Source organism: Haliaeetus leucocephalus, unplaced genomic scaffold (genome assembly GCF_000737465.1).
Source record: "Haliaeetus leucocephalus isolate CR32 unplaced genomic scaffold, Haliaeetus_leucocephalus-4.0 Scaffold206, whole genome shotgun sequence".
In the NCBI taxonomy this organism is placed as follows: Eukaryota; Metazoa; Chordata; class Aves; order Accipitriformes; family Accipitridae; genus Haliaeetus; species Haliaeetus leucocephalus.
Window position 1 is genome coordinate 11,161,914 of NW_010972642.1, and position 16,772 is coordinate 11,178,685.

The 16,772-nt window shown below is 46.2% G+C and overlaps 1 protein-coding gene across 3 annotated transcripts in view; it reads right to left on the reverse strand.

Moving 5' to 3' along the window:
* Nucleotides 1-4,063: 4,063 nt before the first annotated feature.
* The window catches only part of HIPK2 (homeodomain interacting protein kinase 2), an 88,500-nt gene continuing 75,791 nt past the window's right edge, over nucleotides 4,064-16,772 (reverse strand). For 2 of the 3 annotated variants that reach the window (XM_010566279.1, XM_010566277.1), the window contains exons 12-14: nucleotides 7,671-7,918; nucleotides 6,498-6,658; nucleotides 4,077-4,736 (exon numbers count right to left, since the gene is read on the reverse strand). In XM_010566279.1, coding sequence (XP_010564581.1) covers nucleotides 4,269-4,736; nucleotides 6,498-6,658; nucleotides 7,671-7,918 — 877 coding nt within the window. In that variant the 3' untranslated portion in view covers nucleotides 4,077-4,268. Of the gene's footprint in view, nucleotides 4,737-6,497; nucleotides 6,659-7,670; nucleotides 7,919-16,772 lie in introns of all 3 variants that reach the window. The other variant, XM_010566278.1, reaches the window with a different exon arrangement.

The window sequence follows — 16,772 nt, forward strand, 5'->3', positions numbered from 1 at the left end:
AGCATGCAAAGTTTTTGCTTCCTCTGCTGAAACAACCGCGTTTCCCCTGTGACTAACTGCGCCGACCTTTTTCCATACTACGCCTTTACACGGGTGAGGGAGGAGGTGTTGCTCAGCTCCCCCCTACCCACCAGAAAACACAGCTCTCGCACAGTGTTGCGCCATCAAACCAATTCGACGGCTGCACCGTGCTTCTCTTGCAATCACAGCGTCCCATCACCACAATCATCTGACGACCTACGGCTGGCAGATCAGCAGCTCCAGGATGGACAAGGTGAAAGGTGGCTCCTCCGACACACGCCGCACCCCTTCTCGCTGCCAGCCCGTGCTGCTGCAACAGTTCCGCTGCCAAACACCCCCCAAAATCAGATTTGAGCCCACGTGGGAGAGCAGGTCAGATGAGTACACAGGGAAAATACAATTAATACAAGTAAAACATTACTGCGATCAAGATTGCAACCTTCCACGCTTCGCCAGTCCTAGGCCAGGGGAGCGCATAAACAAGTAATTAACTTGAAGGGTTTAAGTCTGTTCTTTAGCAAAGCACTCAAGTGCATGATTAAGTCTCTGCTGAAGTCCTATCATTTTTTTATGGAGTTTAAATTCAGTCACTGCTTTCCCCCATTCTAACAGAGCACGCAATACAAATGAAAACATAAGCAACCAGAACAGTTTAATAAAATTCCACAACAAATAATTATAAAAGAAGGGAAAATCTACACCAGGGACAAAAAAAAAAAAAAAATGCAAACCAAGCATCCTGGCCCTGAGGACACCCAATTAACCTTCAGTGAGAGTGGAAGAGCAGGCGAGGAACCCTGCCCTGTCTGCGGCCGTGCTTTACCCAGCTAACACCGTCCATGCACACCAGTGTCCTTTATCCAGTGATGGGACTGAGAACTGCACTCACGCCTCTGCCACGGCTCCTCCAACAGCCCTGTTTCCAGAGAGCCATCTATCTGCGTTCTCCTTTAGGAAAACCAAACCCTTAACACGTAGCGTGGCCTTGGGTTCATCAAAAGGGCCCAATGATCATGACCTGGAGCACAAGTAGGTCTTGATCTCATATAAATGTGCTATCAAACAAAGTGATGGTGAGCTGGATCCTAGGGCACCAAGGTCCTTACCTGCCTTTGACCCAGCTCTCCTGACAGACCGTGACATTAGCTGCTGCTTGGTTTTGGCCTCTGAATGAATGTTTCTGGACTTATTCTGAAATGCAGATGTGACCCAGAGGGTAACTCCTACCCCTCAAGGCTGTAACCGCTCTCACAGAGCAGCCCCGCTCCCCGTAGGTTAGTAGCAGGATTTTCATCCTTGGGAGAATCTCGCTTCCCCTTCCTCCTGCAATTTTCACAAACACAGCAACCCTTCCGATGCCACTGATGAAGAGAAATAAAATTAACAACAATAACAACAATACTAAGAGGAAAAAAAAAAAACAAAACAAAAGGGAAAAAAAAAAACCACAAAGATTAAGGAATGCGTGTGCAATTAAAACCCAGAGTAAAATATAATAATAATAAAATAATAATCATAATCATAACAACCATACAATAAAATAACATTATCTTTCCTTTTCATGACACAAGCAGCATGACGCTCTCGCTCCCAAACTGGTGGGAGAGGAGGGGAATGCAACAGAGAGAGCAGGGCTTTATTTTCCTGCCTCAGACGAAAGGGGACATGTTGTCTTTCCAAAGGAAGGGGGGGGTAAGGTGCATAGGCTGCCGGGAGATTGCATCCTCATCTACAGTATATTGAGCTGGAATGAAGGAAAGGCAGAAGAAAACTGTGCAAGGGTTGCCCAGGAACCAGAGCTGGCAACCAGGGAGGTTATTTGGTGGTTTGCCAGAAGACAACAGCCTTGTTGAACAGCCTATGCATAGCGGGATCCCTTCTTCTTCCAGGCCAGCCAAGCACTTACCACAAGACAATGTATTTGTGCTTGTCTTTGTCAGCTTTTCCCACCTGAGAGAGCCTCCTTCCTCACTGCCACCCAGGGAACCCATCCCTCACCACCCTGCCGGCGAACCTGCTATTTTCCAGCATCTTGTGAAATACCTGAATACTTCATGCTCTAGTTACAGAGAAATGTAGAGTGGAACCGAGCAGCCATGTAGACTTCAGCTTTCATGGAAACATGGAAACGCTCTATCAAACTCTCTTCTCTCCTTCCTCCCCAGGCCACCCACAGGCATGGGTACTCTAGAGACAACTCCAAATACTGATGCACAGTGCAACTGCCGTTACCAGCGAAACTCCCCTCTGAACCAAACCCAACTGTAGGAAAGGCTCTCTTTAGAAAACTGTCGGAAAACCAGACGACCGCATAGTGTTCCTCGGCATGGAGGACCCCCAGGACCACCGTGCTCTCCGGTTCTGCCGCTGCAGGCAATTTTTCGGGGTGTAGGTGAGAAGGGAGGAGGGGAAGTGCGCGCTGTCACAGCTACGTTAGGGTGGGTAAGGCCTGATGTATTACAATCCTCTTATCACTTAAGAAACCTGAGTTTGACTCTCTCAACTGGATTTTCTCATGCTTGCTTTGGGACTCCAGCCCTTTCCCGACCCCTTCCTAACGACAAATGTAGTGAGAGGTGTTAGTAACGACGAGTGTTCCCCTCTTTCAGGGGATAAAGTTTTGTTCCCATTTCAGACACACAACCAGGACAACCTGGCAACGCGGGCGGACGCTATCGTCCCACTCCACCGAGAACGTTGGCAAACAGCAGAACGAGAACTCAGTTTCCAGGGAGGAAACCTGCTATTTCAACAGGATAGAAAGAGACCAGTCCACAAACGAATCCCCAGACCCTCTGGGAGTCACCCTGGGTCTCACAACCGACCCGGTCACTTCCAGCCCATCCAGTGCTTGACAAAACACCCAGCTATATGCACTTCCAACCCCGACGAGCCTCCCCAACACCTCGCCGAGTGAGCTAAGATTGACAACGTGGGAAAAAAACCCCACCACCACCAGCAGAAGAAGAAAATCGGCAATAACAACCCAAAAAAAAAAAAAAAAAAGGAAAAAGAGCTGAGAGTAAATTCCGACTAGCCTCAGTCAGTTTCTAGGAGTACCAGTGGAAGTAAACCCTTAAACCGCGTCTGTAGTTCGGTAAGGCACTACGAGGGAATGATGTAAAACTAAGACTGTGACAGTTGTAATGGCTGTGCCGAGGAACACACCACAGAGAGAAGGCAGCATCTGCACACACACGCACACACACACACGCACACACACACGTACATACCTGGACAATCACATTTGTTACATGCCTATGTTATATCACTTTTCTTTGTGCAATCACATTGAGGAATAGTCTATTGGTATCGTTGAAGTTCAACAGAAAATAGTAAAAAGGGCATATGACCTGTATAGTGCTACATTCTACCGGGGGCGGGGAGGGGGGGGCAGCTAAAATGTCTCCTCCTATACTAAAACGGCTAGGGATTGAAAAGGAAAATTTCCAAATTAAAAAAAAATGAAACGCAACTGAAATCCAACATACATTATTAAAGATCTCGTTTAGGAATAGCATTTCTCAGGGATTTATCCAGTGTGTTTAAGGAAAGGGAGAAATATCCCCACTGCTTCTGCTCTCGACCAGTGCTGCATGGCCTGTTTTGCCCAGGTGTGTTTAAGCGTAGCAGTGCTAGATCCGAATTTAGAGCACTGGGACAACATTTTCTCCTCCTCCCTCAACCTCCCTTACCCACTTTCAATTTCCAGAAAAAAGAACCCCAAAACCTTATGTATGCTTTGGGATACAAAACCCACTGCAAAGATGGGGTATAAACCCTTTGAAATGCTGGATAAATCCCTAATCCATATACCTATTGGATCAAAAACCTAATGGATTTCATTTTAGGTGTTCTGGACAACAAATTTCTAAATGTAGCTCACTATCGGATGAAAATAACCTTTAAAAGTCTGTTGGTGAAGTTCTTCAAAAGACAGGACCCGCTGGAGGGTCCTTCTGCTTCTCTCTCTCTCTCTAGTTTGGTGCAGAATGGTTGTTTTTTTGTGGTTTGTTTTATTTTTTTTTCTGTTCTTTTTTTCCATTTTCTTTTTTTTTTTTTAAATAAAAAGTGTAGAATTGGTTCTCCCCCTTCTTTCCTCTTTTTCGTTTCTTCCTTAAAGTCTCCTTTGTTCAAGTTTCACGCGAGCCTCCCATTGCATTGTTAGTTTGTCACGTTCTTCAGTACAAAAGCGGCCGCCTCGCTCCCCCGGGACGGGTGCGTCTCTCGCTCCTTATTCCAGTGTTTTAGATGTAAGGGTACTGGTTGACCTTGGTGGGGCTCAGTGGGTATCCAGTGTAGACTGTGGAGGCTGGAGAAGCACTGATATAGGTCTGATGGGCAAACTGAGCCTGGTACTGACTCGGGTGGATGGTGGGCGAGGGCAGAACCCGCGGGCCCATGCTGACGGGGACCTGGTGGACGATGCTGGCGGGGTAGGTGGTGTGCTGCACGGCGTGCCGCGCCGACCCTTGGGAGGCCACCAGGTGCGCGACGGTGCCCGTGGAGCCCAGGGCGGCGGGGGCGGTGTATGTGTAGAGGTGGGGTTGGGTGGGCAGGTGAGCAGCGGCAGCCGCAGCCAAGTGAGGATGAACCGTACCGTGGCTGGGACTATTGTGCGGGAAAGAGTACGGGGCCTGAGCTATCGTTGGAGTGATGTAGGCTTGCTGTCTCCGGTGACTCCCTGCGCGATCGGTCGTGATGTGCTGCTGGGCCTGGATAAAGACAGCAACAGTGATAAGCGGTTACAAGACAAGAGACGGCTCTCTACCTCGTCAGTGGTGCCCGGGAGCCTCCCTGTGACACCAGGACGGCCTCAGGAAGGTCCCTTGTGCTCCTCCTGACACCCTCAGCATCACCACCGCCTTCCCTGGGAAACGGATGACGGCAAAGGGTCCCTCCCAAGCCTACGAAGACCCTGTAGTTTCATACGTTCACCCAAATGGCCCCCAAAAGGATAACGGAGTCCCCCAGTTTGAGCCGCGACCTGCTGGCACAGCTACCAACCTCGGACGCCCGACTCCTAAGAACATCTTCCGCCAGTCCAGTCGCTCACACAACACGCGGCTTTTGTTGGTGAACTCTCTGCCGATGAAATGTGGTGCGCTGACAGCTTAGGGGAGTGAAGTTGCCTAACTACGCCTGGAGCAGGCAATTTATTTTTGCTCGGTTTGCGTCTTTGCGGTTATCATTTCCTTGGTTAGTAAAAATAACTACTTTATTTTTTAAAGATAAAACCCTCGGCTCGATCAGATCCTGAAGGTGCCTGGTACCCTCACGCAATCAGCTATAATTACTTGAGCACAGGCAACTTCTTGCAGCGGGACAGGAGCAATGTACTTTTTCAGGGATTTTCTAAGTTGTTTTTTTGCACTGCACAATAACATCAAGGAGTTTTCCCGGTCATTTGTAGTCAGAATATTAAATAACCAATAAAGCAGGAATTAGAAGGCAAGAAGGGCAATGCTCCGCGTTACTTCCTTCTATTCTTCCAAGCCCTCTCATCCTCTTTGTAAGCACTCCCTGCGCTGTCATTGTGGTCTGAAACGCGGCAGCCACACTCCTCCCCCACTCCTGGAAACAGCATCTCGCCCACTTCCTCCATTTTCACTCACTTTTGTTTTGAGTTTGTTTAAATTTTTAAATTTCAACTACCTTTCGAGGGGGAGGGGACATTCTTCTCCCCCAAATTAATTAAAAAAACCCACCCCAAACCCAAACAGTTCTGCTTATATCCAGCTCTGGATGCAAACCAGCACTGTCCTCTGAGCTCTCCAGACTTTCTCTTCTTGAAACGTTGGTAACTGTGCTGTAAATTCCCTACTCTCATTACCTCACCTCAGGGAAGAGAGAGGCCCCAGGAGCAGTACGTGAAAAGGGCATTATTTACTGAAGCTCCTGGGGAGCTCCCTGGGTGTTTTGATCACAGACTATGAAACATCTTGAGAACTGCACCCTGCCAAGCAACGGGATTTGCCCAGATCTCAGCCCAGGTTTCTCACGGGATGGATCAAACTCATTACAAGAGGTCACCTATATGCATAGGGACTCTGCTTCGCCTCGTCACATCTGACGGGGACTTCTCTCCCAGTCCCGCAGCTGGGCTGATGCACTCCCTTCGCTTGGAAGATACTCTCCCCATGGTTACCTACAGCTAAGGAGAACTCAGTCCTTCCCACTGCTCCACTCCTTTGTGTCTGAGCCACTGCACCTTCTCTCTCCCATTATTCGCACTGAAAATGTTAGATCATCTGACTTCAAAACACACGGAAAGAGCACCACCAGCCCACTCAGGAGTGGGATCTCCACTACCTCTGCTGCCTGAGCTGGAAGATCAAGGTCTGCAGCGAAGTTGAAACAAGTTGAGCAAACTCGACACGGGGCCCAACTATCATTAGACTGGGAAAGCCCACGCTGGAGGAGCAGTAGGCAACAGCTGGACGACGCACCACCAAAATCTGTCTCGGTTGACTTACCTGACTTAGATTAAGAGGCTGCTGCTGCTGGAAATGTGCTCCTGGTCGCTGCTGCCTATAGGCAACGGCTCCAGACGAGCTCCCTGAAGAGTGACCGCTGGTGGAGGTCACGGTGCTGGAGGACTTGGACTTGTAGGAGGATGAGTGGTGACTGGTGGTGACTGTGCCAGGAAAGGAAACACATTTGTAGCTTACATCACATTCTTTAATTGCTCACCCTACCTTTTCCTCACTGAATCTCCTCCAGAGTGCCTTTTGGGAGGAGACTTACAACAGAAGCAGGATAAGAAAATGGTTTCTCTTAATTAACAGAATACCTCAGCAGTGCTTCATACACATGGCCAGCCTGTTATCCTAGAGGCAGACAAGCAGACCCGATATCCGGACCCAAACCGGGCCCAGAGAAGGCTTTATAGATCCTTCAGAAGTGTGAGAAACTGTTCTGCCAGCAGAACTGTACGATGCAGGTACAAATCCCAAGGAGAGGAAGGAAAGTATAGTGTGCACAGCACAAAAAAGCCCTGGCTTGGCTGACCTCCGGGTGAGTAGGAAGGGAGGGAGAAGGAGCTAGTGGGGAGCTCACCCTCTGAGCCTTTGTGTTCACCAGCAGTGCGTCAAAAGAAAAGGACTGCCAAGTAGCTCAAAGCCAATTGCTTTGGGCCAGACTTCCACCATAAGCCCCTTTTCAACACATGGTACTATCTAGCATTGCGGAGGCTCTGGATGAGCAAACCTCATCAGTCCGTAATGAAGATCCTGGGGAAAATGTTCTTCCCAGAAACGTCAACAAGTTTGGATGAAAATGCACATGTGTTTTCAATCTCTTACCCGTTTTAAAGTAAACCTACAGAAAGGCAAGGCAGCAAAGGTTCACACTTGCATTTGGGAGCCTTTCATGTCAAATGTTGAGCTAAAGGCTGCATTCTGCTCTTGGGTTTGTACAGAAGTAACTGGGACCGACACTTGCCCCCGTGACTCCTGAGTGTACCAGGGCACATAAATAATGCAATACGGCACCCAAGAACAGATGTGTCACTCGAGAGAAGGGTAGGAGCATGGTTTCTTTGGAAAACAAAACAAACAAACAAACAAAATGAAACCGAACAATGAGATTCTTCCAAGATAAATCATTTATTTCTTACTAATTTTCTTGACGGAAGAGGTGCAATTTACCTGGTGCCAGGCTATCGCACTCTACCAACACCTCACTGGCCTGGGTTTTCAGTGGTGGCACGATGATCGTTCGGGGGTTCCCACTGCAGTGAGTCTCTGGAACCCCTTTGGTGTCGTAGGTGTTCCCATTATTCTGCCCTGCGCGATGCTGCACGGCGTAAGGGCTGTTGTTGCTGGAGGAATCGGAGTAGGGGGAGTCATGCACAGTGACACAGCTGATGACGTTCTTCCTTTGCTTGGACAAGGTGCTGAAACACAAGCACACAAGTGGAAAGAGTGAATGGGTGACGATCGACTTGGAAGCCACCAGAAGACTCTGCCTGCGGCAGACTAGCTCCATAAAGGCAAAGCACACCCTTCAGTCCTCCGCCAGAGAGAGGCTGCTTAAGCCAAATCCCAGGCTTCAAAACTCACTCGTTGCTATTCCAGGAAAGCCTTCATGGAGGTCAAGGAGTGAGTAAGACATTGTGGATAGATCTTACATTCACACTGCTTAGAATAGTGCTGAACCAGACTGCCAGATTTATTTTCAGACTGCTTTTTATATATGTGTGCAGTAGAAGCCCAGCAGTTATACTATGCTTTGTTGCAAGTCTCACCACCCCCACAAAAACGTGGCGGTTTCTCCCAGCCTTCCAGCAATGATTTAATAATAGATGCTACAACTTTTCATGCTTAAATCCCATGAATCTACAAAATACACTCCATTCTATTTACTTATACTGTACAATGGGCATATATTCTCAATAAACATTTGAAACTGAGGAACAAATAACGAAAAAATGAGCAAAGTATGTAATGCTTTGGGTTTTCTTTTCTTTCTCTGAATAGGCACTGGGTCTCCTCACTCTAGCGTGGATTATCAAGGTCCTGCTGCAGCTAATCTATCTATGACATCAAAAAAGTGATTAAAAAGGAACATCAACACTTCCAAGATTAGCGCGAGAAGTTCATTAGACTAGAGTGCACGAGTACGATTGGGATTTGCTCTTCTATTGTGTCTAATTATTCCTGATGGTTTCTCCTTCCTGTTATGAGCTTTTTTAGGTAGAAAAAAGAGAGAGCAAGAAAGAGAAGGGAGGAAGGGGGATGGTGAAGATTTGCTTAAATGGCTCACATCCTTGACAGTGCACAGACCTTGACTACAGAAAATAGCTGCTATGTTTCACTGATTGCATTATGTTGTTATGGCAACAGAAGTTTTTAAAATGATGAAAAGAAACGGTTAGCACATAAAATGCTAAGTAATTAGGCTTAATAGTGGAAACAGCCCCAACAGGAACAGAAATTCCACAGGGAAAAAGGAATCTATCTCTTAACTACTTGAGTGTGCACTTTAAAAAGAGAGAGATCCCTTTCCCATGAAGTCTCCTCTCAGTTCTCTCACTCTGGCCAGTCCAGTCCAGGGAACAGCTGATTAATCTGGTCTTAGTCTGTGATGGAGCCATTTGTTTCCTAGTCTCAGCATCGCTTCTTACCCAGGGAAAGGTGGAGCAGATACTGAGAACAGTTTCCTTCCAAGGACATTGTTTGCCTTATTTATTTTTCACAGCACTAAAGGAGCACTGGTGGGTTCCCTTCAACTTGTCTGTCCCAAAGCCTCTCTGTCAGCATTCACAAACTGCAACTCACCACCTTACTCCCAAGACTTATAACCGAAAAGCTATCATTTTCTCCATTAAAGAATGCCTTGGGGTGCTGCATTCACAAACAAGTTACCATCACAGAGACTTTCGCTGGGCTATCATCACAGGATCCTGGCATGCCCCAAAGAGCACACAAGACCATGTTGTTCTATGCACAGTGAAAAATACATCTCGAGAGGCCCCTGCTATCCTAAAAGCATTAACACTTGAAACAGGGCAGATGACAGAGAAGGAGGGGAAGGTATTGCACAGCAATCTGGAAGCTGAAACCAGTCCTTGCAGGGGCAGGGATATTTTCGATGGGGAAGGCGTACAACAGTGAACCCTGGTATTCTGGCTTTCCACAAGGAGCTGGAGAGCACTGGATTAGAAATGGAAAGAGCAACAGCATATCTTAGATGGACAACTACTGTATGTGAAGAAAGACACAGCAGTTTGGATATGGTGCTATGAAAGAAGAATATTAAGCCAATAAAAATGACGAATATTGCATCAATATTCCTCTCCCCTTCAGTAGAAATGCCTGTAATCACACATTTATGAGTATCCACACTGCTTGCCCTTTGCAGCTACCCTTGGCTGCCAGTTAGGAAGAGATATATATTCTCTATCTCTGACAGTTATTGCATTTTATAAAGAAAAATCAAGTCACTAAAGAGTTTTCTGACAACTGATAAGGTCTAGCTATTCTTTTACAGTCCCTTCCTTACATAAGTGGCTGAGCTGCTGAACTGGAAATACGTGCTCTCGGCTGACACTTGACATGGGAAGGCTGAGCTGTAGAACTGGAAGGGTATTTTTCTGTGTAATCTGTGCTATTTGTTGTTTTAGAATGGGCATATTTTTCACCAGTTTGATTGAGGGCTTGTCAAAGCAGGGACCATGATGAGCCTTCTCCTTCAAAGTGTTATAAGCTCCTTGATTACAGTAAGAAAATCAAGTAGATCTGTTTGGTTAAACAAATAAGTGACCCCAAGCCCAAACCTTTCCAGAGAAAGGGACCACAGCAGGTTACTAAACTCATTTCACGGATGGGAAACTGAGAAGGACCAGAGCTATGGTCCTGCCAGGCCTTACGCAAGTGCTCAGCACTACTAATATGCGTCATCCACCAAAGTCAGCTGGACTATTCCAGTAACAGAGCTAAAGCACATGGGTAAATACTTTCAGGATTAGGGCCCAAGTGATTAGCCTCTCGATTCAGCAGGCTGCATTATTTCAAGCGCATGAGGAGTCCCATCGAAAGCAACTGGATTTTTGTATTTAGGAAAGGTAACAACTGCAGTTAATGTTAGAGCAGGCAGAGAAGTCAGTTGGGACTATTCACATGTGCCCAGAGCTCAGCCATAGCCTGCCCCAGAGATAAAGGGTGGGAATTTCAAAAGCATCAAAGGCCCAACTCATGCTGAAAATCAGTTGATTCACAGGCTTAAAGACACATGTTAAGCCAAAATGGGGCTTTTGAAAATTCAACCCAGAAGAGCTAGCACTCCTCCTTCTCAAAGCCTTCTTGCTACCAGCAACTGTCCTCCTCCCAGCTCCCTCTGAGGACTCAGCTGCTCCCCCCACCTCGTAGTAATACAGGAGCTATCTGTGTGAGGTCCAGGCTGATGTATCACCTTCCCTGCTCACAAACTATCAGGACTGAGAGCTTTTACCTGTTGACACAGCACTTGCCTACTCAGCAAGCTTACTGTATTCCTATAACTCAGCCACAGCTTTTGGGGATGTTTGTGCTTACACAGAAAAATACTATTAAAAGTCTTGCCCCCTTCCTATTAAGCTTGCTCCAAGCCTGGTAATTGCTTTCCCTCCTGCAAGCACAGTAGCAGCAGCATACGTGATTTAGTAGTGTCGAGAGTCGATATGTGTTCCTGGTCAGCTTGCGTGCCTGCCTGCATTATGTGGGTAGGTGTATTTTAATTCTCCAGAGGAGGGAGGGGGGGAGGATTATTGAAGTAGCATCAAATCCATCTATACAGACTGAAAAGCAGTAAGCTAGGAAGGCTTTTTAACCCTTACTGGCTGGAGCTGCATCCTCCCTTTCAGAACAACAGCTGGAAAAATACGCTTTGCTTTGTGAGTTTACTATTAGTTTATGAGTGGTAGCCCATTCCCACCTGGTCCCAAAGAGCTTGTTCTCAAACTTGGACACAAAACAATTCACGTCTGTCCAATGTGCAGACACAGAGCACAATCATGCCTTCGAACATGTAGAAGCAGGTCTTGGAGACAGGTCTCTAACATTACACCACCCTCCTGAGCACACAGCAGAGAGACGGACGTGGGTCCCTCTTCTCCACAGCAAGGAAAGATCTCAAGGAAAAGTCTCACAGAGGAAGGAGAAGAGAGTTGTGCACGGGCACTGGGCAAGAAACTAAGGTGGGCATCTGAGATACTGTTAATGGAAAGGTGCCGAGGGCAGATGCTAAGAACGAAAAGTGAGAGGAAGTTAAGGAGAAGAAGATGTTGAATTAGGTGTGGACAAGGGCAGGGACAACAGCTTTTGTAGCAATGCAACTTGAGATGATTTCTATTTGCTGAAGGCCCAGCCCAAAAGCTCGGTATGTAACAGCATTGCATGAACAGGATCTTTTTTCCCCGAGAATCTTGAGTTACACCAGAACGCCAGAAAAAGGAAATGGTGTCTAGTGGGGGTAATTCTTCAGTGTGCGGTTCACCCAAAGAGATACAGACCTTTCAGTGTGGCTGACACTATAGCAACAGAAGCTTTCAGCTCTCAAGGTCACCGACATGGCCTTCTAGTTTGGAGGACGAAGGCAGCCATCGCACAACTGTCCCTTTGAACTGGTGTGCACATGGACCATGGCACGTTAGTTCTACATCACGTCACAAAAATTCTGTTCCACATCTCTGAAAACTTAATAACATGCAAACTTTTCAGTTTGCTGCTTCAGAATAATCCACCTATTCTAGGAAAATAGAGAGTCAGCCAACAAAAAGTCACACTACAATTGCAATCACTCTCTTCACATTGAAATCTTATGCCATGCATAGCTCAGTGTTGAGAACATGCCCCTCTCTCTTCAGCTCAGCCTCCATCCCGACCTGTTAATCTGCTCTCACCTTCTTTGTGAATTTGTGATGGTAAGAAATATTTATCAAGTACTACACTGAGGCCATTTTATTAGGCTACACAGCACGTGCTGCAGCTACTTAAGTCGTATATACCGAATTGCTTAGCAGGTTGTAAAGGTCCTGCTGCTGAAGGTTTGCTGAGAGAGCTACTGTCTATCTCTGTTATTTTAAGTATTAGGTGCATGTCAGTGTGTCTTCTGGAGATGGAAGGCAGCGATCTTTTTACCAAATGACTGTGGTTAGTCAACGTATTGCTATGCAGAGTCAGTGCATTACTATGCACAGCATAACATAGCCACAATAGGCTAGATGTCAAAAGAGAATTACAAATGGTACTTTGACCCTCACACACGCACATCAGCGAGTTGGCAAAAACACCTGGTTTGTGCCTGCCAGCAATTTCTCTGCCTAAGGGGAATTAAAGTCCTCTGAAGTAGGCTCTACCACCATTGCACTATGACGTAAATAAGGTGAATGGCATCTTGCATTAGCTTACGCTCCATTATAAAGCTGAGACTCACACACGGAGACTTCGCTGTATAGTTTACCATCTTAAGAGAAAGGGAAAAAAACCAACCCCGGCAAGAATTTTGTGCCAGTGAAGATGGCCAATGAGGCAGTTACTCAGTATGCCCACGCGACAGCTGCGGTCAGTCTTTCTTGCCCAGGAAGACAGCGATTACTGTGAGGATCCCATGGAAAACCAAGCTGGAGAAGTGCTACTTATGATACCAGCGCAGACAGAGCAGGCGGTGGAGAAATGAGGGGCTCTGCTGCCTCTTCGGGGTGGAAGAACCCCCAAACCCACGCACCTCAAGGCCACCATTGTATTGTTTCAAGAAAGTCACGTTTTCCTTGGCTGCTGCGCTCATTGCTTGGATGGGAAGTCATCTAGGCACGTCACAGCGGCCACCTCCGCTGCCTTTCCTTCCACCCCTTCCTCCTGCCACGCTCCGCCATGCGTCCCTTGGCAGGACGTGGAAATACCCCACGCTGCACCACCAGCACAGCCCAGCATATCCCTCCCGCAGGACCACGCGTGCTCTCCCTCCTTCCTGGCCACAATTCCAGGGTGCGTTTGTGCCTCTCTGCTCTGCGTTTAAGTGGTTGCTTTATTTTTCTCTACTTTTAAGCTTCAGAAATATTTAATCAAGGCAAGATTTACATTTAAACCACTGCACCACGTGAAGCTGCATACTGGGGAGTACTTAAACCCTACTATTTTCTACTCACTGAACATGTGCTCCGATTACCGTGACTGCAGTTGCACTGTGGGTCTGTCTATCTGTCTGCTTGACTTTCTTGCAAGAGCAAGTAGAGAAACTTAAGAAGAATAAATTCATAAGAAAAATATCAAGTCTACTCTCTGGTTTTATTCTCTTCAGTGCTTTACAGGTAATGGTTAGACCTAAATTCTTCTTTCCAGAATAAATAACAGTCAGGGTATTATCTTACAGCACAGCAGTAAAGATCTCTTTGGCTTGTAAAGTCTCTTTGTAAAGGATGCTGAACTGAGAGTTTAGAAATTCACTGGTGATAAATAAACAGGGTGACAAAATTGTTTCCTGTTCATATAATGCTTTTTATAAGCAGATTTTTTTTCTGCTGTTCTACAGGACAAAATGTCACATGCAAAACTTTGTGGGCATCAGAAACCAAGTAAAACCAATTTCATTCACTAAAAATGTTCCCTTTTTATTTTGACAATGTCAATTTTTTTCCCATTATTTGCTTATATTTTGAAAGAAAAAGTCCCCTCCATTAAACCAGAAAAAAAGAAGTCTTCCCCTTAATTAGTTAATCCCCTAACACTTTCTCTCCCTTAAATACAAGTCAAATTTTTTTTCAGTTTTGAAGCTTCCCCGGATTTCACTGTGTCAGGGATATTACTAAACAAATCTCAGTGTAGCCTGCAAAAAGCCTTGGTTTTGACAAACTGACTTTTTAAATCAGGAATTTGCCCCCTGAAAATCTCTTACCATTTCTCTGAGGACCGTCCCTGCAGAACTGCACCTGAGGTCCCTCCTCTGTGATTTTGCCCCAGGCACCGGGCTGGGGCCCAGTAGAGGGCCCTCTCTGACAAGGTTCCATGGAGCAGGTCCTCCAGAGCCCACCTTGCACCGTCTCCCCAGTACCTTTACCCAACAGGAGCCCAACATTTTCAGATGACTATTGATTTTCAAAAGATCACCCCAAGCTACACTCGTCAACAGCGCAAAACACATTTGAGCAAAGAATGAGCAACGTGCTGGCCTGCCTGCCTGGTCAGCTGGTAGTTCATAAACATCCTACTTGAACATCTGTGCTTTTCATTAGGAAATGGAAAATTCTGCCCATATCACACTGAATTCTTCAGATTTTTCTTTCGCCAGTAAAAAATTTGCATTCCCTCTTACAAGAAAAGTTCTCTCTGCTGCTCTGGTATTAGAGAGGCTTTTCTGTCACAGTAAATCCAAGCTGTAGGGCTCCATTACTGCATCAGCAGTATCATATTTTATCAGCATTACTAGTCCTTCTTAAACTGAGACTTATGAACTCTTACATCGTTGAAAGATCTACTACTTCTCACAACCACAGGTAGCTCTAATCTTTCTTCGCTGAGCAATCAACAAAATAAACATCTCATGGGTCAAAGAAAAATTTCTAACTCCATAGGAAATAAGGGAAGGAAGTGCTGCAGCAAATTCAGGAGCTGATCCAATGTTCAGTGAAATTAATGCAAAGATACCACTGCTATCAAGAAGATGGGATCAGACAATTAACTCTGAACTGTGAAGTGCCGTACGATTTCTGTATTCTAATCTAGAAAAAAGCTAATATTGTTAGGATGTGACCAATAGCATGTTCCAAGTCATTCCTTATTTTTCACCCCCACACCACAGCTATTACCCAATAGGGTAATATTTGCATAAATATGGGCAAGACAATGCATTCTTTGCAGAGTTTCATTTTCGACTCAGATCCTGAACCTTTGGGCACTGATTACATTAAAGCACATACTTAATTGTCACTCCCATTTTTCTTGGAGCCAAAAAAAAAAGGCGAGTAAGAAAACTTGGAGGTGCTTTCCTAAATGTGATGCACTTTCAATGTCAAAGACCTCAACTTTGGCAGAGGCAAAGTTCATTGGCATTAAATGCTGATAGAGCTTCCTTAACTGGAAGCTACACTCTTACTCCAGCTGAGAATTTGGTCTTAGATCTGGGAAGGTCAAAAGGCACTGAGCAAGTTAATTTCACTCTCCCGGAGACTTTAACCAAAAATTCTCATTCTGGACATGCTGTTTTCCATCTGTGTCTCTGCCTCCAATTCTTCACTTGCTCTGGTTACATCTGCACAGGCAATTTAACTCACTCTGGAATTTCAAAAAGTGCCCGAGAACAGCCCATGCCCATGTGAAATGTCTCTACATGGCTCAGAAATTAAATCTAGCTCTTAAGCTTTGGCCTTCCACGAATGCTGGCACCCTGGCACTCTGTATAGATATGCCATATGGATACAAAAAGTAGCCAGGGATCTGATCCCAGGCAGGAACGTGTCCTGAATATGCTTTAGTCATATCAAAGCCAGTTTGTTTATGTAAGTCTGGCTGCTGGGACTACTTTCCTAACCCCTCAGCAGACATTGCCCAAATTTTTAAATACCCCAAACTCCCAACTCGATTTCCAGACATTTTCCAGAACTTTGTTCTGTCTGTCTCCCTGGAGAGGTGCTGAGTGAAGAAACTGGTCAGATGGCAGCAAAGTTGAAGCAGAGGAAACAAGCGTTAGCTGAAGTGGCCGCAGGATTCCAGCTCTTCCCTCCACCCCCCTCTGGACCCAAGATGATACCCAGGCAGTAAGTATAAGCATTTGCACATAATCTCCCAAAGCCTGGGATCAGCACCATAGGTAAACACGCTTGCAAATAGCTCCTGTGACGCTTGAGATACCTGCCCTCTTCATGCTGCCCCACCACGTAACCTTGGTTTTCAGCATCTCTTTTGTCTTGCCCTTCCTTTCCCATAAGAGCCCTGGAAGTGGGGGTTCCTTATTTACAGTCCATCTGACTTCCACACCGACCTTCATTCAACTCTTTCTGGAAACACACTTTCTTCTCCCTACCAAACTAAGAAATACTGTAGCAATTTAAAAAATTTTTTTCTTTTTTAAAGTGAAATATGTTACGCTGTCCTGTGATCAATTCCCCGTGATAACCATTGGATTGATGGCAAGCCTGAATTTGAGAGGCACTGAGCTCTTGCTGCCCAGTGGAGGTCACTGGTAGGGAGAAGGGGAATGGGAAGCAGTGGTGGCTGTCGGAAGGCAGGCTGAAATTGAAGCCCTGGACGCCTGAATCATAGGGCTCTTCTTTACAG